General features: G+C 55.0%; 16 protein-coding genes and 1 non-coding gene across 17 annotated transcripts; 8 read left to right on the top strand and 9 right to left on the bottom strand.

The window, feature by feature from the left end:
* Positions 1–92: 92 nt before the first annotated feature.
* Positions 93–2,153, bottom strand: FRE8 (putative ferric-chelate reductase; the record flags this gene model as incomplete). Its single annotated transcript, NM_208618.1, has 1 exon — positions 93–2,153. One exon carries the CDS (start codon positions 2,151–2,153, stop codon positions 93–95), a length of 2,061 nt encoding a protein of 686 aa, NP_983265.1.
* A 523-nt stretch (positions 2,154–2,676) lies between these two features.
* Positions 2,677–3,538, top strand: AGOS_ACL140C (40S ribosomal protein uS2; the record flags this gene model as incomplete). The annotated part of the gene is made up of 2 exons (NM_208617.1): positions 2,677–2,766; positions 2,867–3,538. The coding sequence occupies 2 exons, from the start codon at positions 2,677–2,679 to the stop codon at positions 3,536–3,538; spliced, it is 762 nt and encodes a 253-aa protein (NP_983264.1).
* Positions 3,539–3,757: 219 nt separating this feature from the next.
* On the top strand, positions 3,758–4,129 carry RSM27 (mitochondrial 37S ribosomal protein mS33; the record flags this gene model as incomplete). Its single annotated transcript, NM_208616.1, has 1 exon — positions 3,758–4,129. One exon carries the CDS (start codon positions 3,758–3,760, stop codon positions 4,127–4,129), a length of 372 nt encoding a protein of 123 aa, NP_983263.1.
* A 52-nt stretch (positions 4,130–4,181) lies between these two features.
* On the bottom strand, positions 4,182–6,167 carry GPI1 (phosphatidylinositol N-acetylglucosaminyltransferase; the record flags this gene model as incomplete). The annotated part of the gene is made up of 1 exon (NM_208615.1): positions 4,182–6,167. One exon carries the CDS (start codon positions 6,165–6,167, stop codon positions 4,182–4,184), a length of 1,986 nt encoding a protein of 661 aa, NP_983262.1.
* Positions 6,168–6,259: 92 nt separating this feature from the next.
* On the top strand, positions 6,260–12,151 carry CCH1 (calcium channel protein CCH1; the record flags this gene model as incomplete). The annotated part of the gene is made up of 1 exon (NM_208614.1): positions 6,260–12,151. The coding sequence occupies one exon, from the start codon at positions 6,260–6,262 to the stop codon at positions 12,149–12,151; it is 5,892 nt and encodes a 1,963-aa protein (NP_983261.1).
* Positions 12,152–12,220: 69 nt separating this feature from the next.
* On the bottom strand, positions 12,221–12,291 carry AGOS_t0046. Its single transcript has one exon. It is a non-coding gene; the product is annotated as a tRNA-Gly (tRNA).
* A 659-nt stretch (positions 12,292–12,950) lies between these two features.
* Positions 12,951–14,600, top strand: NOP56 (snoRNP complex protein NOP56; the record flags this gene model as incomplete). Its single annotated transcript, NM_208613.1, has 1 exon — positions 12,951–14,600. The coding sequence occupies one exon, from the start codon at positions 12,951–12,953 to the stop codon at positions 14,598–14,600; it is 1,650 nt and encodes a 549-aa protein (NP_983260.1).
* Positions 14,601–14,784: 184 nt separating this feature from the next.
* On the bottom strand, positions 14,785–15,618 carry PBA1 (Pba1p; the record flags this gene model as incomplete). Its single annotated transcript, NM_208612.2, has 2 exons — positions 14,785–15,546; positions 15,613–15,618. The coding sequence occupies 2 exons, from the start codon at positions 15,616–15,618 to the stop codon at positions 14,785–14,787; spliced, it is 768 nt and encodes a 255-aa protein (NP_983259.2).
* Positions 15,619–15,816: 198 nt separating this feature from the next.
* On the top strand, positions 15,817–16,140 carry YKE2 (tubulin-binding prefolding complex subunit YKE2; the record flags this gene model as incomplete). Its single annotated transcript, NM_208611.1, has 1 exon — positions 15,817–16,140. The coding sequence occupies one exon, from the start codon at positions 15,817–15,819 to the stop codon at positions 16,138–16,140; it is 324 nt and encodes a 107-aa protein (NP_983258.1).
* A 51-nt stretch (positions 16,141–16,191) lies between these two features.
* Positions 16,192–16,932, bottom strand: COQ9 (ubiquinone biosynthesis protein COQ9; the record flags this gene model as incomplete). Its single annotated transcript, NM_208610.1, has 1 exon — positions 16,192–16,932. The coding sequence occupies one exon, from the start codon at positions 16,930–16,932 to the stop codon at positions 16,192–16,194; it is 741 nt and encodes a 246-aa protein (NP_983257.1).
* A 399-nt stretch (positions 16,933–17,331) lies between these two features.
* On the top strand, positions 17,332–18,477 carry SFA1 (bifunctional alcohol dehydrogenase/S-(hydroxymethyl)glutathione dehydrogenase; the record flags this gene model as incomplete). The annotated part of the gene is made up of 1 exon (NM_208609.1): positions 17,332–18,477. One exon carries the CDS (start codon positions 17,332–17,334, stop codon positions 18,475–18,477), a length of 1,146 nt encoding a protein of 381 aa, NP_983256.1.
* A 330-nt stretch (positions 18,478–18,807) lies between these two features.
* NRP1 (Nrp1p) lies at positions 18,808–20,694 on the bottom strand (the record flags this gene model as incomplete). The annotated part of the gene is made up of 1 exon (NM_208608.1): positions 18,808–20,694. The coding sequence occupies one exon, from the start codon at positions 20,692–20,694 to the stop codon at positions 18,808–18,810; it is 1,887 nt and encodes a 628-aa protein (NP_983255.1).
* A 310-nt stretch (positions 20,695–21,004) lies between these two features.
* Positions 21,005–21,664, bottom strand: FAP7 (nucleoside-triphosphatase; the record flags this gene model as incomplete). Its single annotated transcript, NM_208607.1, has 1 exon — positions 21,005–21,664. One exon carries the CDS (start codon positions 21,662–21,664, stop codon positions 21,005–21,007), a length of 660 nt encoding a protein of 219 aa, NP_983254.1.
* Positions 21,665–21,745: 81 nt separating this feature from the next.
* Positions 21,746–22,372, top strand: CDC36 (CCR4-NOT core subunit CDC36; the record flags this gene model as incomplete). Its single annotated transcript, NM_208606.1, has 1 exon — positions 21,746–22,372. One exon carries the CDS (start codon positions 21,746–21,748, stop codon positions 22,370–22,372), a length of 627 nt encoding a protein of 208 aa, NP_983253.1.
* A 49-nt stretch (positions 22,373–22,421) lies between these two features.
* Positions 22,422–23,708, bottom strand: MSS51 (Mss51p; the record flags this gene model as incomplete). The annotated part of the gene is made up of 1 exon (NM_208605.1): positions 22,422–23,708. The coding sequence occupies one exon, from the start codon at positions 23,706–23,708 to the stop codon at positions 22,422–22,424; it is 1,287 nt and encodes a 428-aa protein (NP_983252.1).
* A 407-nt stretch (positions 23,709–24,115) lies between these two features.
* Positions 24,116–24,451, top strand: QRI5 (mitochondrial 37S ribosomal protein mS38; the record flags this gene model as incomplete). The annotated part of the gene is made up of 1 exon (NM_208604.1): positions 24,116–24,451. One exon carries the CDS (start codon positions 24,116–24,118, stop codon positions 24,449–24,451), a length of 336 nt encoding a protein of 111 aa, NP_983251.1.
* Positions 24,452–24,487: 36 nt separating this feature from the next.
* HMX1 (Hmx1p) lies at positions 24,488–25,447 on the bottom strand (the record flags this gene model as incomplete). Its single annotated transcript, NM_208603.2, has 1 exon — positions 24,488–25,447. The coding sequence occupies one exon, from the start codon at positions 25,445–25,447 to the stop codon at positions 24,488–24,490; it is 960 nt and encodes a 319-aa protein (NP_983250.1).
* Positions 25,448–25,622: the final 175 nt, after the last annotated feature.

Genomic DNA, 25,622 nt, shown 5'->3' with positions numbered 1-25,622 from the left:
GGTTCGTCAGCTAATAGATAAAAACTTTAAACGGATATAATCCCCCAGATCGACAAAGCAACAGACTTTAAAACCCAAGTCGAGCCGACGATTCAGACTTTGAAGCTCTCCTCATGGAAATGCAAACCTCCATCGCTAGCCCAGATACGGGTAGCCTCTACCAATGCTTGGGGACCGGCCGCCAAAACCCATACGCGAGCTAGATCATCAACATGGGTACTATTTGCAATGTCCGCCCGGCAGCATTCATTAGTTTCTGATGGCCCAATGCACTCTTTCTGAAGACACCAGTGATAATCTCTGGGAGACAATACTGGCCTACCAAAAAATAATTTGACTCCGGTGGGGATGCTCAGCTTTTCCCTCGTAGTGTATGTGGTGAATCCAGTTTTTAGATCGTACCTATCAAAGACAGGAGGAACGACGTAGTTAGGCTTGCGAAAAACAGAGTCTTTGGTAATAACAGGCAACTTGGAGTTTTCCTTTGGATGGTATTTAGAAGTGCTGTGGCGGGTACTGAAGAAATCTGTAAAATCAATTTCATCGTTGATGTCAGCTATTGCATGATCCTCCAAATCTCGGCAACCCCGGTCAAGATGTTTACAGCTGTGACATCGATTCTGGAAGGTTGAGTAGTTATGGGCGTCTCTGCCCGATAACGTGCTCCCACCTGTCGTGGGAGTCAGGCAATTATATTCGCTGGCTTTTGGAGAGAGCAACGCACAACGTTCAGGATCGCGCTCGCCCTCAGAACTTCTTTCATCATAGTCCACGTAATCTATGTTAAGATCCTGTTCTTCACAATTTGTACCCGTCACATAAATTTCCAGCCCATTGAAATTGCTTCTAAATTGACTCAAGATACGCAAATCGTGGTAGTCTCGACAGACCCATATTAGCCGCACGTTCACACCGTTAAAGTTCAGAATACGCAAAAATGGCAGCCCAAACGAAATTGCGCTGCCACCAACTACCATAAGCACCCTCGATGCCTTGATGTTATAATGGAGAGGAGATGATTGTAGTGACGGCGACTGACACTGAAACGGAGAAGCCGGTTCTGGAGCCCATGAACCAGGCATGCGCCGTTTTCGGTGAGAAAGAAAATCAACCTTGGGCTCGAAGGCTCCGGTCACATAATACTTCCCATTGTTTACCAGGGGGAAGCGGGACTTTCGCACGATCAGGCGCACCGTCGTATCCGTTGGCAACGATGCGACTGTAAATGGATGCTGCATCGGCATAATATGCTGAAATACTCTCCCCAAGATGCTTGGCGCTCGTAGGTTGATGCGCACGTGCCCGGAAGGCAGCTGTGGTTTTTCCACCAGATCCGCTAGCGGAAATTCCAGTAGCGCCAGCGACGTCGAGATCGGCACCACCGTCACGGTAGTCGTGCTCATCCTGCTAATGCGATACCACGCCTGGTATAGCAGGAGCGCGACATTCAGCACCGTGTACGTTGTCACCGGGGGCCGCGAGTGCACATGCACCGCAAGCACCGACACCCACGTCCCCACATAATGCACGTAGTAGAAGGTCCTGAACCGGCGCCTGCGCACCGCAGGCAGCGATGTCGCCGCGATCAGCACAAACGCCAGCAGCGCCACAGCGCCCATCCAGTTCGCCGTCTTTTTCATCTTTGCCATCTTCCCCGACGTCGCAAAGTACCATGTGTACAGCGCGCTGTGCACCGTCGCCTGCAGCACCACCACGCGCCCCAGCCACTTGTGCATCGGCAGCAGTGACAGGTACAGCGTATACGGCAGCGGCGACGGCCGCAGCGTCAACAGAAACAGCGCAGGCATGAACGCCGCCGCCACGCGCCCCAGCCGCTTCGTCACCACTACCACGTCCGCGCTCCCCACCACTGCGCACGCCCCGCCCAACATGCACCACAGCAGCGCTAGCCACAGCGTCCGCTGCTGCACCAACTTCCGGCACATCGCACCGTGCCGCCGCATCACGTGATGCCGCCAGTGGTGCATCACCCTGAAAACCCACGGGTTCAGCCGCATGTAGTTCACAACCGGCACCACCACGCACACCAACCCCAGCGCCAGCGCCAGGCTCGCCCAGCCCGACAGCCGCACCATCCGTTCATCGGCCGCGCCTATAGACCGCACCACCGCTTCTTGCCATGCTCCTCCCATTTGCGTCCCTCCGATGCTGCTCCTTGACAACTCCGCTCAGTCCCCGACCTGTCCAAAAGGCAGCTAAATAGTTTCAGGCTACCTTGTGATTGTCGACTTCAAAGCACTCGGTTCATCGCCAGAAGACCCCCTGTGACTAGAAGTGGGAAGCCATGAGCGGTGCCAAGCTTCTGAGCGCTTCGTTCCTAATAAAAATCTGGGTGCCAGAGCCTTGTGACTAACACCCATACATTCGAAAGTTTTTGCACCCACACACACACTAAAAGTTTTGTGCACGTGACAGTCACAGCGCGCGTGCCGGCCAGCGGCGCACGCGCGGGCGGGGCAGCGCGCAGGCCGCGGCGGCGGGGCGTTCCGGCGGCCAGGCAGGCGCGGGCCCGCGAGGCGCGCGGGCGGCGCACAGCGGTGGGGCGGTGAAAAAATATTGGTTTTTGAGTAGCATCTAGAGCAGTGTAGTTATACATAACGACCTGATCAGAAGTAAGAGGTATCCCAGGTATTAATTTCAGGAAGCGATAGCAATATGTCCCTACCAGCTACTTTTGACTTGACTCCAGAAGACGCCCAGTTGTTGTTGGCCGCTAACGTCCACTTGGGCTCCAAGAACGTTCAAGTATGTGCTTCTCAGATGACTAGATGACCGATTGCGACACGCGGCGCATGCGCCGCGGCCGCGAGCGGCAGCCACAGGACCCGTACTAACCCAGCCGCAGGTGCACCAAGAGCCATACCTGTACAAGACGAGACCGGACGGCGTGAACATCATCCACATCGGAAAGACCTGGGAAAAGATCGTGTTGGCCGCCAGAATCATCGCTGCCATCCCTAACGCCGAGGATGTCGTGGCCATCTCTTCCAGAACCTACGGCCAGAGAGCCGTCTTGAAGTTCTCCGCGCACACGGGCGCCACGGCCATTGCAGGCAGATTCACGCCGGGTTCGTTCACCAACTACATCACCAGATCCTTCAAGGAGCCAAGATTGGTGATTGTCACCGACCCAAGATCCGACGCCCAGGCCATCAAGGAGGCGTCGTACGTCAACATCCCAGTCATCGCATTGACCGATTTGGAGTCTCCATCTGAATACGTGGACGTTGCTATTCCATGTAACAACAGGGGCAAGCACTCCATCGGCTTGATCTGGTACTTGTTGGCCAGAGAAGTCTTGAGACTAAGAGGCGCTCTAGTCGACAGAACCCAGCCATGGTCCATCATGCCAGACTTGTACTTCTACAGAGACCCAGAAGAGATCGAGCAACAGGCTGCTGAGGAGGCTGCTGCCGGTGAGGAGGACGACGAGGCCAAGGAGGAGGTTGCTGCCGAGGAGCAGACCGAGGCTGCTGACTGGGCTGAGGGTCAATCCGAAGAGGTTGCTTCCTGGTAATTAACCACTACACCACACTTCCGTTCCTATTTTAACAGAATCTTTGTATAATCAACGCTTCATCTCTCTTTGTCAATTATATAAACGCAGTATAATATGATGAATATTTACCGTTAGAGGTCGTAATACTCTGCGCCGTTTGGTCCATCGGCTGGCCTGATGGTGGACTTCGTCGGAAGTGCGCCCCTCAGCTGGCTCAAAATTTGCTAGCGCCCGGTTATGGCACAGCATCACCTCGAGACGAGGCAAGGCTACTGGGTGCAGGACGTGATGTCGATTCCGAAGGAGAGGCTGCAGCAGGTGGCGCAGATATCTGCGCGGATATTCGACCAGTGCTACAACCCATCTGGCGCTAGAATAGGTACCAAGATACTGACGAAGCGGCTTAGAGGCCCTGCTATGGTGCAGTACTACGGGAACCCCGACCTGCTCCGGTTCAGACAGCTCAAGTCGCTGTACCCAGGGTTCAAGTTTACCGACCCCGAGGAGCAGTACCGGCTGCAGATGGTGGACTCGCGCAAGCGCAGAGGCAAGGGTGCGCCCACCAAGAAGAAGGAGGCATCTACGGACACCAAGAAGAAGCGGAAATAGCCGGGCGCGGTTCCGGCAGGAGTGTGTGGACACCTGTAAATAGAATGTCAGATTAGATATGCGTATAGTACAAAGGATTATCTTTCCATGTCATTAGTCGTTGGAGCTCTGTCCAAAGTAGGGTCGCGTCGATGGGCCTTATGGGGAGGGACGAGTATAGGACCTGGTAGAGGTAGAGTCTGTGCACCATGATGGGTTCGCCTGCGATGATGCTGCTGAGGGTGTTGAGCGACATGAATTTGTCACGGATGATCGTCAAGATCTCCAGGTAGGGCTGGAACATCATCGCCACCTTCAATGGGTTGGAGTTGAGCGAGAAGCGGTTGTGCTTCAGCTGGAAGTAAATGCCCCCGGGGAGCCGCATGGGGTCCTTGAGCCGCAAGAGGAGCGCGAAGAGCGGGAAGTGGTTCAACAATGCCATGCTCGCCTCCAACAAGAGCGGCACGATGGTCAACACGACGCAGATGAGCGTGTACGTCAAGTAGTACGCGAACACCGTCGGCAACAAGAAGATCAACACGATGAACAAAAGCGTGCCCATCAACACCTGGTCCAAGTGGAACGTGTCGTTGTCAATGCGCTTGCGGAGCACGTTGATCTTCTTGCCGCAGAAGAGGTAGAAGAAGGAGGTCATCACGTGGAGCTGCCAGCGGTACAACTTCGCGCTGATGAGGTAGAACAACGAGATGTGCAACGAGAACACAGAGATGCCGTCGATGATCAACGCCAACGCAAACGTCACGCCCACCACCGACGACACGTGCGCCACCACCATGACCACGTGCTCGAGCGCTGGCACCTCGGTGAAGCGCACGATGAAGAGCCGGAACACAAAGTCCATGATCCACGTGAACAGCTCGCTCAAGAACTTCGAGAGCTCGCCATTGAGCTTGATCCCGAACGGGCTCTCGTTGAGGAAGCGCGTGATCCGCATCGGTAGCCCGTACAACGCCGCTCGGAGCACATGCTGGAGCGCCGCCGCGAGCGGCTCGCGCTTCTCCACCAAGAGCGCCCCGAACGTGACGCCCAACGACACGTCGTTCGCGATGAGCCACAGTGTGTTGTACAGTCGGATGTAGTCCGGGTAGAACTCGCACGGCAACGTCTGGAACGACACGCTGCGCCGCCGCCCGCGCCCGCCCGGCGCCTTCATCCGCGGCTCCCCCGCCGGCGCCACCATGTGCCCGTGGATCCGCAGGTACTGGACTGGCATGTAGCAGAGCTGCTGCGCCCGGAGGTCGATCTGCTGCATCGTCGTCGACACCGCGATCAGCGGCAGGTGCCGCCAGTTCAACATGGTTGTGATCGCCCCCGCCACCACCCGCACCATCATCACCACGTATAACACCACAGTGCACATCACTTGGAACGCCCACGTCCCGCCCAGCCACCGCTTCGCCCGCCCCCACCGCTGCCGGAGGCTCATCCGCGAGTCCGCGTACTCCGGGTACTGCTTTTCGAACCGCTCCACGTGCCGGTAGTACATGTTCACCACGTCCAACGTCCCCCGCAACCGCGTGCGGCTCACCCCGCCCCCGGCGAGGAGCTCCAGCATGTTGTTGGGCCCGTCCGGCTCGTCCACGAACGGGTCCGTCTGCAGCTTTTCCGGCAGGATCAACGAGATGGGGTCCATCGAAAAAAACTGCATTAGTGTTAGCTTCGGGGGGGTGAACTCTATGACCATCGCGCGCTCTGCGCCCGCTGCTCCGCCTTCCCGCTGGTACTGGAAGTTGCCGCTGCAGTCCACGGTCCCGATGCGAGCGTACGGCGCCTGCACGGGCCTGTAGATGTCCTCTTTGATCAAATGTAGCACCACAGGATCTGCGCCCTTGTCTGCGTACGCCACGACGACTAGCTTTTGCGAGCGGTGGTGCATCAGTAGCAATGGCCTAGGCCAGTATATATAGACCATTGGAGGATGAGTGGTGTAGCTATGCGTGTGTGTGCGGAGCTTCGTTTCTGTGGACTTGACCGTAGTTGCGGTGATGAATTTCAAATCCACATAAGTGCGCTGGCCATCTGCGGAAGCACTCGACATCACAGAGCGCTGCGGCCGAGAGCAGGGACAGGAGCGTTGCAGAGCAGTGGCGGACGCGGACAGAGCGAGCAGGAGCCGAGCAGGATTGCAAGATGGCGGACGGGCGCGAGCAGGACGAGCAGGGCGCGGGTGGGCGCGCGATGCCGGGGCTGTTCCGGGTGGAGACGCCGACACGGGGTGCGGCGGCGGACGGGGAGGAGCGGCGGGCGGTACGGCCGCAGCTGACGGTGCAGACAAGCGGGCTGGGCGGACAGCACAAGACCGCGAGCAGTCTGAGCGTGCGGAGCCACCTGCGGGAACTATGGGAGCGGCGCAGCCGGCGGGGCAGCGCGAGCCCGGTGCCCGGGACGGCGTCCGGGACACGCAGCTTCGACGTGAGCCCGGTGCGGCAGAGCATGGAGCCGCCGCGGTCTGCGCGGGTGATCTCGATGATCGAGGACAACGAGGTGGATGATTTTCTTAACTTGCAGGGCGAGTTCATAGCGGCGATGGAGGAGGAGCACGACCACACGTGGCTTCCGAAGTTGTCGCGGGTGCGGACGGCGGAGGGCGGGTCGCGGCCGGTGAGCACTGCGAGCGAGAACGACGAGCTCGCGTACTCGAGCGGGTACCTCTCGCCGGCCGTGGCGCACGGCGAGCCGCACTTCGAGGAGATCGAGCTTGTGGAGATGGCGGGGCACGCGGGCAAGGATGGGGACGCGGCGAAGACCGATCACCTGCAGGTACCGGGGCTGGCCAAGGGCGAGGGCCGGCCGCGGCTGTCGGACGGCTCGCGCAAGAGCACGGGCACGGCGGAATGCGAGGTGACGGTCGAGCAGGAGCCGCTGCGCCTTTACGGGAATTCGATGGGGTTCATATCGCCGGACAACCGGGTGCGACTGAGGCTTGCCCGGTGGTTGATGCACTACCGATACTCTATGCTCTCGCAGGCTCTCTTGATTCTCTACACCGTGTGTCTCTCCTACAGACAGTACAACAAGCAGGCAAGCGGCACGATGGGGAACTACGCGAACTGGTCGGACTCGGCCTTCATTCTCTGCAATTGTCTGTTCACCGCCGAGATGTTCGCCAAGATCATTGCGTTTGGCTTTTGGGACGACTCGCAGATGTTCCGCGAGCACAACCAGGACTACATGACGTTCTGGCAGTACTTTGGCATTGGGAAGTACTACAGGCGGTTGGAATCCAAGTACGGACACGAATTCATGCGTAAGGTCGTGCCCTTTAGGGCGATCTCGCAGGACGCCGAGAGAGCGCGGAAGAAACTGAGCTCGATCTCCTACACGAGCTCGTTCGAGAAGCGCGAAATCACGATGCCGAGGGCTTTTGCCCGGAATAGCTGGAACCGCATGGATCTGATATCGACCGTGTGCTATTGGATCGGGCTCGTCCTATCTTTCAACAATTTCGACCTGAAGAACGGCATCCGCATTTTCAAGACCTTGGCGACGCTAAGAATATTGAGGTTGACCGACACCGACACCGGCCTATCGTCCATTTTGAAGAGTATCAAGTACGGGTTACCGCAGTTGATCAATGTGGGGTTCATGTTGTTGTACTTTTGGGTGTTTTTTGCCATCCTTGGAGTGCAGAGCTTTCAGGGCTCTCTACGCAGACAATGCGTTTGGATCGATCCAAATGATCCATCAAACACCTACAACTATGACATGCAGTTCTGCGGTGGCCACTATGATGCCGAAAGTGGCCGACCGATGCCGTATATATTTGCCGATGGGACTCCGGGACCTGCAGCTAAGGGGTTCATATGCCCTCGGTATTCAAGGTGCATTTCTGATGCGAATCCCTACCATGGCAGGATCAGCTTTGACAATATCATTTCATCCATGGAGTTAATTTTCATTATAATGAGCGCGAACACTTTCACAGACCTCATGTATTACACCATGGACACAGACGCTATGGCTGCTTCCTTATTTTTTATCATATCGACTCTTTTCTTGACCGTGTGGATGATGAATCTATTGGTCGCGGTGCTATACTCTTCTTTTGAAATAGCCAATGAACTCCTGTATCAAAAACAAAAAGAATCAAAGTCCATGCAGAACCTTATAGTGAGAAAAATCCTGCAGATATGCAATAACATTAAGCAGAAGGCCGGACAGTCCAGCCTCCCGTTGATATTCAAGAAGGTGATAAAAGTATACGAAAAACTTGAATTCATCTTTGTGCTTCTAATATTTGTCGACCTACTTATCCATGGCGCTGTTCGAGCGTATGACGACAACAACATGATACTCGCCTACAAATTTGAGCGAATTCTCAGTTTTGTACTTATGATTGAAACTTTGATACGACTTTTCCTATATGCTCCAGCGTTTTGGAAGTTCCTGGCAAAACCTACTTACGTATATGATCTGATTGTTGCCATTATTTCGATAATTATAACACAACCATTGGTTCACGATAAATTGGGGCGTACTTATTATTGGCTCAGTATCTTCCAGATATCAAGATTCTACCGCGTTGTACTCGCGTTCAAAATAACCCGAAATCTATGGAAGCGCGTATTAGGAAATGCGCTTATGATATGGAATTTGTCTGGGTTCTACTTCCTATTTTTATTCCTAGCATCGCTCATCATTTCCGTCTACTTCGAAGGAACTGTGGCGCTGGATCGGATGGCAGAGGAGCCTTTTGCAATGTACTCCTTGCCAAATACATTTCTCTCCCTTTTCATTATCGGATCTACGGAGGATTGGACTAGCATCTTATATCTTCTCCAGGAAGAATCCCCAAATACAATATATGCATTTTTCGGTGCTGGATTCATCATGTTATGGTTCGTACTTGCTAACTCGGTGGTGCTAAATATTTTCATCGCTGTTATTTCTCAGAGCTTACGAGTTGAGGAGGCCGACAAGAGAAAGTTACAAATCAGACATTACTTGAAGCATGTGTATCCTGAGAGGATCAAACAGTATACCAACGCAACTTTAATTTCAAGGATTAAGAAAAAACTTCTGGGACGTAAGGTGGAGGAGACAACTAGAGATTTCCGCCAGTTTATGTTCCGCGGTACTGCAATCTTAGCGATATCACAAAATTACGAAGAATTACAGCGAATTCCAAAAGAAACAGGGAATACTGCGTGGATTCAACAATATTTGGTCAATATGTCCATGTACTTCATGAAAAAGTTCAGGGTGATCGAGTATTTCCAAGCTAATCCATTTTTTAAAAAGCCAGTCGTTGTCTTTGCAGAGACAAACGAGCTGAGTGAGACCAATAAAAAATATTCTCTTCAGTTGAATGAGTGGGAGGAAGAAAAGTTGCAGTTCCTCAGAACGCATTCTACATTCAATAATAGTTTCTTCATTTTACCGCCTAACAATGCATTGAGGAAATTTTGTCAGACCATTGTACCACCGAGTGTGGGCAAGCGTACCGACGGCAAGCAATTCTACGAAGATACAACCGATATCTACCGGGGAAACAAGTACTTTTATCATATCAAGAGAGACACCTTTGTTGCCATAACATTTGTTGCCACCATCTTAATGGTTATGTTTTCATGCTACGTTACACCTTTATATCGTATGCGGTATGAGACAGGCAGCTGGTCGTGGCTGAACGTATGTGAGTGCACGTTTGTTGCCTTATTTACCCTTGAGTTTCTCATAAAGACCATTGCAGATGGTTTTTTATACTCCCCGAATGCTTATATCATGAATCCATGGAACTGTATCGATTTGGTTGTTTTAATTTCCATGTGGATTGATCTGCTGTCTTGGTTACAGAGCAGTAGTAACTTGCCCAGACTTTTCAGAGGGTTAGATGCACTGAGGGCGTTGAGGTTTCTAACCATCAGTCATACAGCTAGATCTACATTTAAACAAGTGTTTTTTGATGGTATAACAAAGATTGCTGGTGCCTGTCTTATTGCTCTAAGTTTGTTATTTCCTTTCACCGTATGGGGGTTATCGCTATTCAGGGGAATGCTTGGAGTGTGCAATGATGGCGATGCGGGAATGAGCCAATGTTACAATGAGTTTAGCTCAACTGTCGGGAACTGGGAAGTTCTCATGCCTCGGGTATACCACTCCCCTGTGCTCAATATGGACAATTTCCCCAGCGCATTTAGGACCTTGTATGAAATCGTCTCTTTAGAGGGATGGGTCGACTTGTTAGTGGATTTGGTGAGTACCCAGGGTGTGGGAATGACTCGTTCGCCATTTGCATCAACAGAAAATGGGATTTTCCTCGTTCTGTTCAACTTTTTGAGTATGGTCTTCATATTGACTCTCTTTGTGTCGTTTATTATCAGTAACCATGCCAAAACTACCGGTAGTGCGTTTTTAACCGTGGAGGAGAAGTCCTGGTTAGAGGTGAAGAAACTGCTTTCTCGAGTAAAGCCGGAAGCAACACCCGATCCTTTTGAAATGAGCAAAGCTAGAAGGTTCTGTCACAAATTAGCAGTTGAAATGGATTACTTTTGGTATGCTGCATTCTTACAAGTTATGATGTTCCTTCACATCTTAACTCTCATGTTGCGGTCATATCACGAGTCAGCAGCTCTTAAAGGGTATGCGTCCTTGATGTTTATTTTAACTGGAAGCATATTTCTCTGCCAAGAGATACTGTATATTTACGGCAAGGGCTTTAAGCTAGTGCGCACTAACGGGTGGGATGTCTTCAGGTTTTTGGTCTTGTTGCTCTACTTTCTCCTCAACATCACGTACAATTATTACCGTGGCGACAATGGGCTTTCGAATATACATGCCGCCTTCCAACTAATTGTATTCACGTTTGTTATTCCTCATAATGACATTTTGAGTGAGCTGGTTAATACTGCAGTGGCAAGCTTACCCTCCATCCTTTCTTTAACCTACACATGGGGCATCCTTTTCCTTGTGTATGCCATTGCAATGAACCAAATCTTTGGATTGACCCGTCTTGGAACTAACACCACAGGTAATCTAAATTTCCGGACTGTAGCCAAGAGCTTAATTGTCTTATTCAGATGTAGCTTTGGTGAAAGCTGGAACTATATCATGCATGATATAACGGTCAGTCAACCGTTTTGTTTTATTGACCCACAGACTGGGTATACGGACTGTGGATCCAAACCGTACGCATACTTTCTCATGATGTCATGGAATGTTCTTTCTATGTATATCTTTTTGAACATGTTCATCTCGTTAGTGATTGAAAACTTCAGCTACGTGTATCATCGCGGAGACAAGAAAGATGTTGCGAGAAGAGACGAACTACGAAAATTTAAAAAGGCATGGAATAAGTTTGACCAAGATGGGACGGGAGAGCTTGAGTTCTCTCTCCTACCGAAATTAATGCATTCTTTCGACGGTGCCGTCTCTTTCAAGATCTGGGAAGGTCGTTTATCAATTAAAAACTTGGTTGCCAATTACATGCAGGTCAACCCAGCTGATCCCTATGATGTTGATGTGGATCTTGTAGGCCTCAATCTCGAGCTAAACACGATAGACGTGGCTAAAATTATACAAAGACGGCTAAACTATCGGCGGTTTGTGCGCGAGGTACATATGACGAACGCCTACTATGGCTGCATTAAGTTCTCCAATATCCTCCAACAGATTCCTCTCTACACAGAGTATAATCCGCGTGAGTGCCTAGGAATCGACGAATATGTCAAATGGTTGTACACAATCAGTAAAGTAGACAAATTTTTGGAGAACGAGCGTAACGTCGATGCGTTGGAGATGGTCGTGACGCGCTGGAAGTATGTCATGAGCAAACGGAAGTCGCCATCGCGGCCGCGTACGCCCATTCCACCACCTCCAAGAATGCATGTGGCGATAATGCGCACCCCATCCGAGAGCCCAGCTCAGCGGTCAATTGACAATAACGTTCAATTGGAGGACCATTTTATCTGGTCTCCCAGTGAGCAACATTCAAACCCATTTGAGGACCGTGAGAGCACGCCTGCCGACAATACGCAGCGAGACTTGATACGACCTCCCAAGTATCCCGAACTAGACCAGTAAGTATAAAGACCTTTTATTTAGTTGTTCCATAATTAGTTTCAATAGTTAGCCATACCGCGAGCAAAAAGATGCGCAAGCCCGGAATCGAACCGGGGGCCCATCGATGGCAACGATGGATTTTACCACTAAACCACTTGCGCTTTTGATGAGTGGGGGCACACAAATGGCATACATCACATAAGCACAGCACGTGCGCGACGCGGATATATCCCAGTCCACAGGCCGTAATGGCAACCATAGAATGCGAATAACATCTCGGGTCCGCTTTAGGCGGCCTCAGCGAGCGTTCGCTGGCATGGCGGGAACATGCACTTATTGGAAAGGCAGCTTCCTCAGTCGGTTCGTATGCGTCTTCTTGCGCGCAATGGGCCCATTCCGCGTTGATTGCTCTAATATGTTTACAGAGGGCTTCCTGCGACCAATGCTAAATAAAACACGCGTACTATGGAAGACCATCATGCCGAGTACAGACTGCGATGGCGGGGCAGCCGGCTGGGGCGCGACCTACAAAGGGCTGCCCCATATTAAGTATAGTTGTAGACACAGCAGTAGGCCTCACAGACCGATGAAGTCCTCGCGGAGTTCTTAGATTCGTCGAATATGTAAGGCTCCAAATCCTCATCGCGGGGCTCTCGAGAGACGCTCGAGTGCGAAAGCGTTTCTTTTTTTTTTAGCTCATCGTCTGAAAAATTTTCTGATGGTCGGTGATGAACATTAGAGCTCAGCGCACGTATTAAAGAAGTATCTGTCTCTTTTAGGTGGACACATAGACCGACACCCCAAATCATTCAGGATTATCATGGCTCCTATCGAATATCTATTGTTCGAAGAACCTACCGGATACGGTATCTTCAAGGTCAAGCTGCAACAGGATGACATCGGGTCGCGGTTGAAGGAAGTACAGAAACAGATCAATGACTTCGGGTCGTTCACGAAGTTGGTTGAGTTGGTGTCGTTTGCGCCTTTCAAGGGAGCAGCACACGCACTGGAGAATGCCAACGATATCTCGGAGGGATTGCTGTCAGAGCACCTAAAGGCGGTGCTTGACTTGAACTTGCCAAAGGGCTCTGCCAAGAAGTCTGTTGTGCTGGCGGTATCGGACAAGAACCTGGGCCCTTCCATCAAGGAGGAGTTTCCATACGTGGACTGTATCTCCAACGAGTTGGCGCAGGACTTGCTGCGCGGTGTGAGATTGCACGGCGCCAAGTTGCTGAAGGATCTGCAGGAGGGCGACCTTGAGCGTGCGCAGCTGGGGCTGGGTCACGCGTACTCGCGTGCTAAGGTGAAGTTCTCCGTGCAGAAGAACGACAACCACATTATCCAGGCGATTGCGCTGCTAGACCAGCTGGACAAGGACATCAACACCTTTGCGATGAGAGTGAAGGAGTGGTACGGCTGGCACTTCCCTGAGTTGGCCAAGTTGGTGCCAGACAATTACAAATTTGCGAAGCTTGTCTTGTTCATTAGAGACAAGGCGTCGCTGAATGACGAGTCGCTGCATGACCTGTCCGCAATTCTTGGGGAGGACGCTGGAATCGCTGAAAGGGTCATCAGCAACGCCAGAATCTCGATGGGCCAGGACCTATCGGAAGTTGACATGGAGAACGTGTCCGTCTTTGCTGAGAGAGTGGTCAACCTGGTAGAATACAGAAGACAACTGTACGAATACCTCTGCGAGAAGATGCACACTGTGGCTCCAAACTTGTCCGAGCTTATCGGCGAGGTTATTGGTGCCCGCTTGATTTCCCATGCCGGCTCCTTGACCAACCTGTCCAAGCAAGCTGCCTCGACTGTCCAGATCCTTGGTGCCGAGAAGGCGCTGTTCAGGGCGTTGAAGACGAAGGGTAACACTCCTAAATACGGTCTCATCTACCACAGTGGGTTCATCTCCAAGGCCAGTGCGAAGAACAAGGGTAGAATATCTAGATACCTAGCGAACAAATGTTCCATGGCCTCTAGAATTGACAACTACTCGGACGATCCAACCAATGTTTTCGGCCAGGTCTTGAAGAAGCAGGTCGAGCAAAGACTTGAGTTCTACGCTACAGGCTCTCCAACGTTGAAGAATGAGATTGCTATCCAGGAAGCCATTGCATTATTCAACAAGGACAAACCCCAGGAGGCCTCCGAGGCAGCCGAGGGCGCCACCAAGTCCAAGTCCAAGAAGAGAAAGCTAGACGAGTCGGAAGAGGAGGAGAAGAAGGACAGCAAGAAGGAGAAGAAGGAGAAGAAGGAGAAGAAGGAGAAGAAGGAGAAGGCTGAGAAGAAGGACAAGGCTGAGAAGGCTGAGAAGGCTGAGAAGGCTGAGAAGGCCGAGAAGGCCGAGAAGGCCGAGAAGGCCGAGAAGAAGGAGAAGAAGGAGAAGAAGGAGAAGACCGAGAAGAAGGAGAAGAAGGAGAAGAAGGAGAAGAAAGAGAAGAAAGAGAAGAAGGATAAGAAGAAGGATTAAATGAAACTGATCGTTTTAATTACTATTCTGCATGTACATTTAAGAAAATAAAACCCTATATTACCCAGCCAACCCACTGCTCACCGCCATCAGCCACTGCTGGAGTAATATTCACGTTTATAGTTGTATATTTCCCTTGTTTTAACAAATGTGAATTAAGTGATATATCGCAGGCCCGCCGCCGCTAGAGATAGAGGCCGCCCTGGAACTGCGACCCGGCTTGCAGCTTCCAGTGGCGCGTGCACGCAGCTACATACTCCGGCGGCTGGTCCAGGATCTGGCGCACGCGCTCCACCAGCGCGTCCACCACGGTCAAGTTATGCTTCTCGAACCCGTGCGGACCCTCGCTCTGCACCACAAGAACTCTGCCCGCCCCGGAAGGCGCCAGCGCACACACGAGTGCCGCTAGGGCCCCCGTGATAAACTCAGGGGGCACCAGCTCTTCGAGGTCCTTGACCCCCGTGCTCTTGTCCGAGTTGACCAGAACCGTCGTCTCCGCGCCCACCGCGCGCAGCTTCTCCGCCAGCTGCTGCGCGAGCCGGTTGTGCACGATCGGCGGGTACTTCAGGTCATTCTCCTCCACCACCACCACCAGCTGCCCGGGCCCGCGCTCATACAGCTGGTACGCCACGCGAACATGTCGCTCCGCCTGCGGCACATCCGCCTCGTAGAACTGATCCGCAGCCACCAGCCGCGTCGCGCACTCCCCGCCGCCGGCTTGCGTCAGCGTCCCCACTAGCTGCGCGACCGGTGTGAGCTGCACCATCTCAGGGGGCATCAGCCAGCTCAGCGTCGATGGCACCACCAGTGCGGCCGAGTACCGCTCGCCGAGCTTCCCGCTGAACTCGACCTGCGGCTCGGCCCCCGCGAGAAGCGAATGCGGGTCCATAGGGCCGAGGCAGTCCAGTTGGTGTCTGGGAAGACGCTCAGATTGCCATTGTTTGAACTGTCCACAGTTAGAACTTGCACTATGCTACCTCCGCGGCGCCTGCGCGACCCCATAGTCACATACTATCATCCTCACACAACTCAGTACTTGCTGCGAGTCCCAACTCAAGCTAACGAGTACCAGACTTGGTTTTGGCTGTTGCTGTATGCATTCCAATGGTTTGTATAATCGAAAAATTGTTCAGTTGCTCAGCACATCTCATACAAGCAGGACCAAGAGCGAGTCGCGAGCCAAAGACCCTCTTAGGCATTAGTATCGGTAGCTAGGATGTCGGCAGAACAGGTTGCGACCAAGTACACGCAGTTGCAGGGCGAATTGGAGGAGCTGGTGGTGACCAGACAGAAGCTGGAGACGCAGCTGCAGGAGAACAAGATCGTGAACGAGGAACTGCAGGCGCTGCAGCCCGAAACGCAGGTGTACAAGCTCACGGGGGGTGTGCTGCTGCCTGTGGAGCAGGAGGAGGCGGAGGGCAACGTGTCGAAGCGGCTGGAGTTCATTGAGGGCGAGATCCGGCGGTGCGAGCAGAACATCAAGCAGAAGCAGGAGGAGATGGAGGGCGCAAGGGCGGCGCTGGTGAAGCTGCGCGGATGAGGTTGGTACGTAGTGGATATAGATATGTAGCGGCTGTGCGCGGCGGGCAGTCTAGCCGCGCGTCAGCTGGGATTTGACCAGGTTCATGGCCATGAGAAGCTGATACCACGCGAACTCCTCGACATTGTTGTAGGCGGTGCCCAGGCTATCGACCTGCTGCAGGCGGCGGCGGGCAAAGTGCAGCGTTTCCTCGAGCGCAGGGGAGCGGTCGCGCGCCATGAACAGGTTTGTGGAGACGTACGCCATGGCGACGGCGGCGCGCTTGGAGTACCAGGCAAGGTCGGGGTGGTCTTTCTCGCCGGAGTAGTAGATGAGGTCGTCGCTCAGGCGGAACAGCTCCGGCATCGCGGTGTTCACCAGGAACTCGCCGGGCAGCGACAGGATCGAGAGCAGCTGCGTCAGCTGCCCTGCCAGCGGGCGGTCGGCCTCCACGCGCTGCAGGAACAGCTGCTCCATGCTCACGTTGCCCTGCGCGGCCGCGTCGGCGAGCGCCACGCGCTTGGTCACCAGGTGAAACTTGACGAGCTCCAGCACCGCGGAGGGCACGTTGAGCAGCGCTGGCGAGTTCGGCGCAGCCAGCGCCGAGAGTACCGCGGATCCGTAGCCCAGGTCGCCTGCTGCGCGCACGATTGCGCGCTCGTTGAAGCCCAGGACCGGCACGTGCGCCTCTAGCGCGCGCTGCAGCACCTTGTACTGCGGGGAATCCTGCTCGTAGGCCAGCGGGCGTAGACGGTTGCCAACGGCATGTTCCAGCGTGTTGGGGTGGTATAGCCTCCTGCAGACTCTGAACATCCTGCCTGTCTACTATTTCCTCGTCACTACAAAGCGCCTCGAACGACAGCCGCAGACCGTTTGTTCTGCGATGTGGGTTTCGTGGGTGTGCCAGTGGTGAAGTTTTTTCTACGCAACTTACTCAGCAATGACACTGGCTGAAACAGCCGGTGCAGAGGCCGCCGGCCATGGTGCTCGAGTATATTAACCACATCTGTGGTAGCTCGGCGGTGACCTCTTTCGTAGGGCTGCGGACGTTCCGTTTCCTGTTTTCATTGCAACGGTAGACCTGCATAAGCTGACGTGAGCGCCGGCTACCTAATAAAAATTGCTAAGATATTTAAGTGAACCACTTCGGCGTTACTCTAGAAGAAGCCCCGAGAAAGCTTTTGTCACCAGTGACGCTACGTTAGAATTACCATGTCTGAGACTCAGGGAAAGCCCATCCAATGTACAGCGGCCGTCGCATACGCCGCAGGGGAGCCGTTGCGCATCGAGAAAGTAACGGTGGATCCTCCCAAGGCGCACGAGGTCCGCATTAAGATCGTCAACTCGGCAATCTGTCACACGGATGCGTACACACTGTCCGGGTCCGATCCAGAGGGCCTATTTCCATGCATCCTCGGGCACGAAGGCTCTGGCATCGTGGAGTCTGTCGGCGAGGGCGTCACCAACGTGAAGCCAGGGGACCATGTTGTGCCGCTCTACACTGCGGAGTGCCAACAGTGCAAATTCTGCGTGTCCGGGAAGACCAACCTCTGTGGAGCGGTGCGTGCAACCCAGGGCAAGGGCGTGATGCCGGACGGAACGTCGCGGTTCCGGAACGGCAAGGGCGAGACGCTCTACCACTTCATGGGCTGCTCTACCTTCTCGGAGTACACGGTGGTAGCCGACGTCAGCGTGGTGGCCGTGGACCAGCAGGCGCCGCTCGAGACGGTGTGCTTGCTCGGCTGCGGCGTGACGACGGGCTACGGCGCGGCCGTCAAGACCGCAGACGTCCAGGAGGGGGACACCGTCGCGGTGTTTGGCGCAGGTACCGTGGGCCTTAGCGTTGTGCAGGGGGCCAAGGCTCGCAATGCCTCGCGCATCATAGTCGTTGACATCAATGACGCCAAGAGGGAGTGGGCCTCCAAGTTTGGGGCGACCGACTTCATCAACCCAAAGACTGATTTGAAGGAAGGCGAGACGATTGTCGCCAGACTCATTGAGATGACGGACGGCGGGCTAGACCACACCTTTGACTGCACAGGCAACACCAAGGTCATGCGTGACGCCCTAGAGGCCTGCCACAAGGGCTGGGGCCAGTCGATCATCATCGGGGTCGCTGCTGCCGGCCAGGAAATATCCACCAGACCATTTCAATTGGTCACCGGCCGTGTGTGGAAGGGCTCTGCCTTCGGCGGTATCAAGGGTAGGTCTGAGATGGGCGGTCTAGTGCGCGATTATCTCAACGGTACATTGAAGGTGCAAGAGTTCGTCACCCACAAGAGGCCCTTTGAGGAAATTAACAGCGGATTCGAAGATCTTCACCATGGTGACTGCTTGAGAACCGTCTTGAGTTTGTAGGCGCACGTAGCAGCCATTATTATGCTTGCAGAACTGATAGTTCGTCTTGCGGGCTCGTTGACTTTCTTTGTTCTCATGCCATCTTTTATCTATAGGTATAGTACCTAGCCATGATTATACATCTCAGAAGTGACTGCAAAGGTCATCGTTTGTCAGCCAGCCAGCTGGCGGTGTACCAGTTGACTTGCCTGAAATAATCGAAGGGTGAATACAATGTTCGCTTCTCTATACATTGACTTTTTAGGAGTGGAAGCAGGCACCTCTCCATTATGCCGTGCGCCTATTGGCAATCATTCATGCAATAATCTTGCCTACTAGTTTTACCTAACCCTAAATATTAACAGTCCCTCCCAAGGGACCAGCATTCCAATGAGTATTGCTACCGCCTGCGCCATTATGGTGTGATTGTTGAGGATAACCGTTGTGGTCATTGGTACTGCTGTCATTATTACCGTTGCCACTATTACTACTGTTAGATCCATTCCGCATATTACTTAGCTCATTCTTCGACCGCCTGTCGATCGAAACAGTTACAGAGCTGATAGCGCTATCCTGGGCGCCTACGGGGCCAGAAGAGCTGTGTAGGCCCTGAAGAGAAGCTTGCGTCTCGTCTTCATTGGCCGTCTTTGGATTACCACAACGCAGACAAACAATATTCTTGGCAAAATTATGGTAAGAACAGTTCAAGCACTTCCAGTCGCCAGCTCTGAAGGGCACGTTGCTACTGCCCAGGGAGCCATTTCCGTTACAAGAATTACCGTTCTGCCCGTTGCCCTGCACCATTTTGTTGTACCGGTTATACCGTCTCTGGGCGTCGCCAGCGATCATCTGCACCTGTTGCTGATTCATCTGGTACTGCTGCTGTGACTTCGCCTGCTGCTGTTGGTAGCAGCCAAGATACGCCTGTAAGCCGTGCTGAGGCCTGTGCTTGTACTGCTGCATGCTACTGCCCCCTTGAACGGTACCGTGCGCTTGCTGTTGCATTTGGAGTTGCTGCGGCATCTGCTGGATGTTGAAATGTTGAGAATGCTGCTGTGTGTCTTGGTCGTGAATCTGCGGGTGCTGCACCTGTTGTTTCGATGGGACGTGGTGTGGGTTCTGATAATGGCGTTGCTGCTGTGGCTTGTACAGCTTGCTGACCGTCACTGCACTAGTGGCTGGGAAGGAGCACCGGAAGCATGCAATGCGCCGTTGGAAGTTAGAAAAACCACAAGAGGGACAATTCCAGTCCCCCGGCCTGGGCTTGTTCTTGGACTGTGGAAATGGAGACAATATCTCCTGTGCACAGTCCAAAACCCGGCTGCTTGAGGGTTTGAGTTCAACCACATGCTCTACAACACGCGGCTGCTTGGTATTGGCCATATTTGACAGGATCGAGCGCCCATTTAGGTTCAATGCCTCGCTAGCAGCCTCGTGCGATTGGAATACTACAAATCCTGAAATGCTGTCGTGCTCCTCCACATACCGAGAGTTATTGGAGGACCAATTGTTGTTAACGTTCGAAGTGTCTTCCACCACATTCTTGACCGTCCAAAAGCCCACGGGCCTGGCACCGAACTGTGTGAACCATGACTCCAGCTCAGATTGCGTCGTATCTGGCGGTAGGTTGTTCATATACAGCACTTCGGACCGCTCCTGAATAAAACTTGTCATATCTGCATAAGAGTCATATGGATGCGTTAGCACCAAAGACTGGTCCTCCGCCGTAGTGCACTTATTGTGCAGCTGCAGAAGCACTCGAGTCGCCTGCTGAATGTAGGCATGTGAAACCAGTTGTTCATCCAAATCTAACACACGGAACAGCTCCGCAACGTCGCCTTTGGCGCCAGCGTTGCAGGCCCGCTCCGACACATGATTAGCGCACCACCTATCGCACTCTTTCCATAGATCAAAGACCTTGGCATGGGCCAGGAACATGGGCAGCATGCTGCCCTCGTCGTGTGCCTGACGTGGGAGGGTAACGCGAAGGTGCCATGTCGAGTGGAGAGAGCACAGCACGAACGGCTCGCTGGCCGTGGCTTCCTGCAAAGCGGCCTCCAGCTGCCCTGTTGCCATCTGCACGCCGCCGCCGCCCACCTCAATTTCTCGCGCGTCGGCGTACAATGGTAGTAGCTCGGGCTCATGAATCAGCTGGTAGTAGATCTTGCTCACTCGCGCGTGGTCTTTCGGTGTGTCCTCCTTATGCGCGACATCGCACTCAAACAGCACATAGTACATCGCCACCAGGAGATCGTCCTTTATGCTCGACTTAGCCGCGCCTCTGCTGCACTCGCCGTATTAACCACGTTTACGACCGCTTACACAGTCTGCCGGGTCCTGCTCTGCCTCTATGAAACCGTTTCTTCAAGGCCACCAGGGCATCGCATAAAAATTTTTCACTGCTGGCGCTGCAACTACCACTAAACCAAGTGTCTGGGTGTATCCTGCTGCCTCGACCTGGTCCGCCAGCCGCCCTGCGGTGCTGGTGGGGCCTGGGATCCACTGGGGTGCTTTACCGGGCTCCTTGTGCTATATACCAGCGTACATACTAGTTGTCCTGCGTGCTGTCGCCGTCGCCGTCGCCGTCGCTGTCGCCGGCGTCGCTGACGCCGTCGCTGTCAGCCTCGCTGCTGCTGGCGTCGCTGCCGGCATGCTGCTGCAGCGCGTTGGACACACCGTCAGGGTGCTCGGACACCCAGTTTGCCTCCCACGCAGCGATACGGTCCACGTTCTGCTGCATCTGCTCTGTGTCGTCGCTCTGCAGCTCGACCACGATCTCGCGCACGTAGCTGTCCAGCGCGTCTTGCAGCACGACGCCCATGATCTCCGCGTCGATATTCTCCTCGATCTTGGAGGAGTGGTATCCCCGCTTCTGTAGCCGGTCGTGCAGGATCGCATTGTCGCACCGCAGCACTACGACGAGGTCGATGAGGCGCTCCGGAAAGATGTCGTTCACATGCCAGTCCACGATCGCGCCGCCGCGCCGCAGCAGCGGCTCTAGCTCATCAAGCAGTCGGTCTTCGTCGACAATGTGCGATTTGCGGGCTTCGTCGTAGCCGTCGTAGCAGTTGTGCTCGCGAGCGAAGTCGCTGATATTAAAATACTGGTAGTCTGGCAAGTGCCGCTGTAGCAGCTCGCATGTGGTGGATTTCCCGCACCCTGGCGTGCCACTCACCAATATATTGGGCCTGCATCTGGTCTGCTGCATCTTTGGTGGGCTCTGGTGAGGTATACTTTGCGAGAAGTGGTGGTGTCGGTGCCATTGGATGGCCTACGCCGAAAAATCTTTATGGTCCCAATGCCACATGTAGCGCCCTCCAAAGCTGTCGAGCAACTCAACATGGACAAATACGGGCTCAAGGGACTGCTACCGGTGATAAAGCATGAGAAACAGTACGATGCATTCATGACCCTCGGGGTGGATGTCTCATCGCTGCTACACTCCCTTCAGGTGTCGAGCAAGGACGGATACAATACGGCTCTGAGTAACGGGCACCACGCCCTCGATACGTTCCCCTCGCCGTGGGTGGAGACGTCGCGCAGCGAGGTGGAGCCCAAGTTCTTCATTCCTGAGTCCTTCTGCAACATCGGCGGGGTTCTGGGACAGGCATCTACAGACTTCACAAGTGTGGCACGCGACCACCCGCGGATTTCGTTGCTGCAGGACGAGACGCTGTTCTACCTGTTCTACAAGCACCCTGGCACAGTTCTGCAGGAGCTGACGTACCTGGAGCTGCGCAAGCGGAATTGGCGCTACCACAAGACGCTCAAGGTGTGGCTGACGAAGGACCCGCTAATGGAGCCTATCGTGTCGCAGGACTCCACCAGCGAGCGGGGCTCGTACGTGTTCTTCGACCCTCAGCGTTGGGAGAAGTGCCAGCGCGACTTCATCCTCAACTACAGCGCGATAATGTAGCGGAGTATTCACATAGATGTATGGTACGTAAAAATATTTACAGGAAGGATTAGACCTGGATGGCGTGGTAACGCTTGCCGCGGAAACCGGCAATGTACATATTGAACTGATAGACCTCGTGGGGGTTCATGTCGTTCAGCTCCCACTTGGTGCTGCCAAAGATGTTTTTGGTTGGGTGCATGAGGACGTCCATCTCCGCGTCGTGGCTGGCGCGCAGCGCTTCAAAGTCGCCGAACATGTCATCGCGATGGAAGCCGGTGACGAAGATGGCACACTTGGTCTCGAGCAGCGCAGGGACGGTCTTGTCCATCCACGAGCTCCTGCCCTCGGCTGACGCAAAGCCCGGGTGGAAGCAGAAGAACACGTCGTTGTACGGGTCGTACGGGAAGAAGTCCTGTGCCTCGTGGAAGACGTGGAGGTAGTCAGTGTGGTGCACAAGCTTCAGCGTGCCATCCACGCGCTTGGAAACCGGCGTGCTACTGTGGACGTACTCCTTGCGCTGGCGGTCGTACAGCGCCTCCGGGCCGATGAAGTGTATCTCCATGTTAGAGCCGGGGAACAGGTACTGCAGCTGCTTCCAGACGTGCCCCGGCAGCTGCGCCTCCGCGCGCGCGCCGAGGATGAAAATGCGCATGGGCTTCGAGCGCACGGCGCGCGCGCTCTCGCTCTCCGGGTACAGCGTGTAGCGCAGCGCCGCAAGAGACTTCAGCCCCTCCAGCGTGATCGGCCCCCGCGGCTCCAGGGCGTACGGCGAGAATTGGTGCAGCAGCGACCCGATCGTGATCGGGTACGACAGCATCTTCGTCACCGCCGCCAGCTGGAAATCCGTGTCCATTGAGTAGAACTGCCGCGTATACAGGAACAGGTCCCAGTTCAGCATGTTCACCATTCTGTCGCGGCCCTGTTCCTGCGGAAAATCAAACTCCGCAAACGGCCGCCCGCTGCGCAGGTCGTGCTCGTACACGTTCACCTTCCGCAGCGTCGCCCACCGTTTGCTGCGGTGGTACTCCTCGTCCTGCTCCCACGCCTCGCGCGAGTGGTGCGTCGGGATCCCCGAGCGCTCGCAGCTGTACCGGATGTCCTTGCCTGTAACCGGGCACCGTGCCAACGCCCGGATCCGCGCCGCCCGCTCCCGCAGGTCCGGCGACGGCGACTGCTCCCACACGTGGAACCGGTTCTCGTCCGTTGGCTCATCTGGCGACGCCGGAGGGTCCAACCCCAGCGCGTTCCGCACGAATCCCATGATCGGCCGTCTCTGCCCGCACGCCCCCGCCGCACAGCCCCGCCCGACTGCATATGGCCTCGCCGCTAACTGTGGCAACCTCGACACTAGCATCACACTCTCAGCAACTAACTGGCTCGACTTGGCTGCCTGCCTCACCTGTCATCCTATGGCGTATCAGCTATACAAAAATTTTATGCCGTGATGCCCTTGCCAGATACCAATAATACGTGGTGTACGGGTGCTTACAAACGGAGATCTACACACTGCAAGCGAATGGCGGCGCTTGTAGCCGGGCATCGACATGCTGAGCGTCTGGGCCGCGATTCGCGCCCGTGCTTCGCGGCTTCGCGCTGCGCGCTGTTTGCGTATCGGCTGGGCCCGCCGCCGTGGCCTGGAGGGCGATCGCCGCCGGGGAAAATTTTATGCTCGTTCTGATGGGGACCACTGGGCCACACACGACACGAGGGCGCAGCAGCCGGCATATAAGGATCGAGGGCAGTCTATAGGCATCATAGGACATGCTGGGGCTAGTGCGGAACATGTGCAGGGCAGTTCAGCTGGCGCGCGTGCCGTTTGTGCGGCCGTTGTCGCTGCAGGCGGTGGCGGTAAACAAAAGCGGCGGCAGCGCAGTGTGGAGCGAGCTACGCAGCATGCGCGCGGCAGCTAGCGCGCCGCTGGCAGTGGCGTGCACGCAAGCCGTGCTGGTGTGGGGTGAGCGCAGCGTGGGCCAAGCGGCGCCGCTGGAGGCGGACAGCGTGATGCGCAAGCGGCGGACCAAGATGAAGAAGCATAAGTGGCGGAAACGCAGAAAGGCGCAGCGCGCAGAGCGGCGGAAGCTTTCGCAGGGACGGTGAGGGTATACTTGTACATACTTAATCTAATAGATGTGCCTATGCACGGGCGACGAGGACGCGGGCGGCGGCGTAGAGGAACAGGGCGCTGAGCACGGCGGCCAGCGCGAGCAGCTGGGGCGAGTTCTTTGTGCGGTAGCGCCACTCCTCGCCGAGGAACGTGAGCAGACGGTAGGACGGGCTGCCGAGCAGCTCTTGGCGGTTGCGGACGGCGAGCTCAGCCATGACGGCCTGGATGTGGTCGAAGTCTGCGCGCGCGGCGTCGATGACGTCGGCCTTCTCTGCCTCGGAGAGGGCCGTGCGGGTGGCGAGCTCGTAGGCGCGCTTGTAGGCGACACGGGCCTTGTTCTCCTCGCCAGCGCCGGCGCCGAAGGTGAAGAAGTGGGTGCCGCGGAGCTGGGTCTCGCGCGCCGAAAGGCCTGCGGCGCGCGGCAGGAGGCCAAGCTGGCGTGAGAGCGCGGAGCGCATGACACGGCCGCCTGCGAAAAGCGCCAGGTAGAGCACGTGGCAGTGTGCCAGTATGGTCCACGGCTGGCGGAGCGCCGCGGCCTCGATATCGGCGACGGCGGCCGCCAGCCGGGGGGGTAGCTCGTAGCTGTCGAGGAATTGATGCAGCTGCGCCGATGTGCTGTACTCTGCTGCGTAGTAGACCTCGAAGTCCTGCACGAGCGCTGGCGCGCGCGCAAATTCGGGCCGCCAGAAGGCGCGCAGGATTTCGCCGATGCGGGCCTCGTCGGCAGTCGCCGGTGCGCGCAGTAGGCGGTCAATGTGCTGCTCGACTGAGCGGAAAATGTAGTACATGGCGAGGAGCCCCTGGCGGTAAATCGAGGGGTGCCGCAGGGCAACTGCGAACTTGGCGCTGACGAAGGCGTCTGCCTTGCTATGCAACTCACGAGTGTGAAAATTAATGCGGTTGGCGAGCGCCCCGGTGTCTGTGGGCAGTGGCACCACGGGGGACGCTTGTGTATATATGGGGGTGTTCTCGGACTTAGTGGCCATTTGGGAGTTGTCTCTATGTGCCAGCTTTTGGGTGCTCTTCTGACAAGATACGAGATATATATATCTGCGAGACGCGGACGTGTCGCACGTCTGAGGGGTATCAGAACAGACTCCTCATTCAGCAGGGTGCAGGCCTAAGCCTACCTCCCTCACTTTGCCGCTGGGTAATGGGGTG

Source organism: Eremothecium gossypii, chromosome III, assembly GCF_000091025.4.
Source record: "Eremothecium gossypii ATCC 10895 chromosome III, complete sequence".
NCBI lineage: Eukaryota > Fungi > Ascomycota > Saccharomycetes > Saccharomycetales > Saccharomycetaceae > Eremothecium > Eremothecium gossypii.
The sequence above is the reverse complement of the archived record's forward strand: the minus strand, read 5'-3'. Positions and strand labels throughout refer to the sequence as shown.